The sequence below is a fragment of the Pyxicephalus adspersus genome, chromosome 9 (genome assembly GCF_032062135.1).
Source record: "Pyxicephalus adspersus chromosome 9, UCB_Pads_2.0, whole genome shotgun sequence".
NCBI lineage: Eukaryota > Metazoa > Chordata > Amphibia > Anura > Pyxicephalidae > Pyxicephalus > Pyxicephalus adspersus.
Genome location: NC_092866.1, coordinates 8,661,514 through 8,663,960, shown reverse-complemented (window position 1 = coordinate 8,663,960; position 2,447 = coordinate 8,661,514). Strand labels below are relative to the sequence as shown.

The 2,447-nt window shown below is 46.4% G+C and overlaps 1 protein-coding gene across 1 annotated transcript in view; it reads right to left on the bottom strand.

Moving 5' to 3' along the window:
* The window catches only part of PLLP (plasmolipin), a 13,955-nt gene extending 11,735 nt beyond the window's left edge, over nt 1–2,220 (bottom strand). The window contains exon 1 of the mRNA XM_072422493.1: nt 1,943–2,220. Within this exon, the coding sequence (XP_072278594.1) occupies nt 1,943–2,077 (135 nt within the window). The 5' untranslated portion in view covers nt 2,078–2,220. The remainder of the gene's footprint in view (nt 1–1,942) is intronic.
* Nucleotides 2,221–2,447: the final 227 nt, after the last annotated feature.

The following is a 2,447-nucleotide window of genomic DNA, read 5'->3' as shown; positions in this document are numbered from 1 at the left end:
AGACTGGGGACAGGCTAGGGGAGATGGTCAGAGACTGGGGACAGGCTAGGGGAGATGGTCAGAGACTGGGGACAGGCTGAGGGAGATGGTCAGAGACTGGGGGCAGGCTAGGGGAGATGGTCAGAGACTAAGGACAGGCCAAGGGATATGGTCAGAGACTAAGGACAGGCCACGGGAGATGGTCACAGACTAAGGACAGGCCGGGGGAGATAGTCAGAGACTAAGGACAGGCTAGGGGAAATGGTCAAAAACTGAGGACAGGCCACAGGAGATGGTCAGGGACTCAGGGCAGGCTAGGGGAGATGGTCAGAGACTAAGGACAGGCCACAGGAGATGGTCAGAGACTAAGGACAGGGTACGGGAGATGGTCAGAGACTAAGGACAGGGTACGGGAGATGGTCAGAGACTAAGGACAGGCTAGGGGAGATGGTCATAAAATGAAGATGTACTATGAGAGATAATCAGAGAATGTGGACGTGCTACAGAGAACGGTCAGATGCTGAAGACGTGCTACAGGAGATCATCAGAGATTGAAGACATATTACAGGAGATGACCAGAGACTGCAGACATGCAACAAGTAACAGTCATAGGCTGCAAACATAATGGTCAGAGACTAAAGACATACTACAGGGAATGGTCACAGACTGAAGACGTACTATAGAAAGCGAGAGATTGAAGATGGTCAGAGACTACAGGCCTGATTAGAGACCACACACTTGGCATACGGAGAATGTACTGTTGTTCGAAATCTATATACAGTTTTTTTTTCACAGTAATAATAGGACAGTTGGAGAATGAAAATGAGGTGTTAAGGAAATAAATGAAAGAGCAAGCACATAAAAATGGTTATTTGTGACTATTAACTGCTGTGGTTAAAGGGTCACATAAGAGGTGCCAAAGAAGCACATGTCATTCTAGGGTCATGGACCTGAACTATTCAGTGTATGAAGACATACAGATATTCCCAGCCTCTCCATCTCCTCAAATGGAGGGCAGCTAAAGGTTGTCCAGGAACGAGGTTAGTTGAAGCCAAACTGTGGTAGCAACAGCCCTCCTGACCCACTGGGCTTACTATCTAGTCACCCTAACCAAGTAAGAAACTGGATCTCTGACCCGAGATCTGAGATTTCCGTGGCCCCCTTATTCATCGCGATCAAGGTAAGTCACCATTTACCACCGATGTTATCTTAGTACACGCAGCTGCAATGGATACAGAGTACAGGGTTACAGATAACAGGTAGTTCAATCGTCACACTTGTACTTGGCAGCACAATTGTTCCCAGGGGGAAGGAGGGAGGAGAAAGGAAGCAAACAAAGGCATGGAATGTAATATAATAACCAAAATGGCTTTTAAGGGCTCAAATTGGCACCTTAAGCTGCGGCTCCAAATCCTGAGACAGGAAGGTAGCTCCAAAGACAACGTAGGTGTTCCTGGTTTAGGAAATGTCACCTTGTAAAATGTCACCTTTTCAAATTTAGGATTTTTTATAATCCAACATCAATAGGAAAGGGGTTAAGAATGGCACCTCTTATGGTAGCTTCAGATGAAACAGATAGCCCAGTAGCATTGTGATAACTTTAGAAGAGGAGTCCTCAACTCCAGTCTCTGAGGGCCAAATACAGACCAGGGCTTGGTATGAACAGAATAATTTTCTGTAAAACATTTTTATATAATTTATTCCGATCTATTAGAGAAATACTAAACATGTGTGCAGATCCTGGCCATCAAGGACTGGTGATGAAGACCCTTATTTTAGCATTTTGAGTAGAGGAAGGTACCAGGGAAGGGTACCTCACTTATTCTGTGGTGTTCCCCATAACATGAATTAAATGAGTCCTCCAGCAGCAAAGGTAGAATCTTCTTGGACCATGGCAAGTTGGCTACCAGTTCCAAGATGGAGACATTTGTTCCTTGTTCAGAAGAAAAGAACAGGTACTCACGATTTCGATGATCATTAGGATTCCAGGGATGGACCTGAGGAAGGCAACGTCCGGCCTGAGGAATGATAGGAATCCATGACTGGCAGCCTCCTGCGTGCTGGTCTGTGTGCTGACTTTGGCAGGGAATTCGGCCATGGTTGTACGATGGTTTCAGCTTAGAGCAGAGGTGTCATAAGAAATACCTGGATCTTGGATAAGGTGTGTGAGTGCAGCCAAGCAGTACAAGGCAGGTCTGCGCCTTCTCTACCTGTCAGACCTAGGCTTCCCTAACAACGCCCCAGACATCAAGGTGCAGGTGGGCGGAGCAGGCAGGTTAAACAGTAACAGGATCCTTGATATATGGTGCAAAGTCTGGGAGGACTGGTTCCCACCTGTGCTGGCACAGAGTAAGCCCTCTCCCTTTTAATTAACCGTTGCAGCACCAACATGCCTCACAATCTGCCCAATTGCCAGTAAAGCCTATTAAAAATCTGAAGACATAGATTTATTATATTGCAGCTCACCA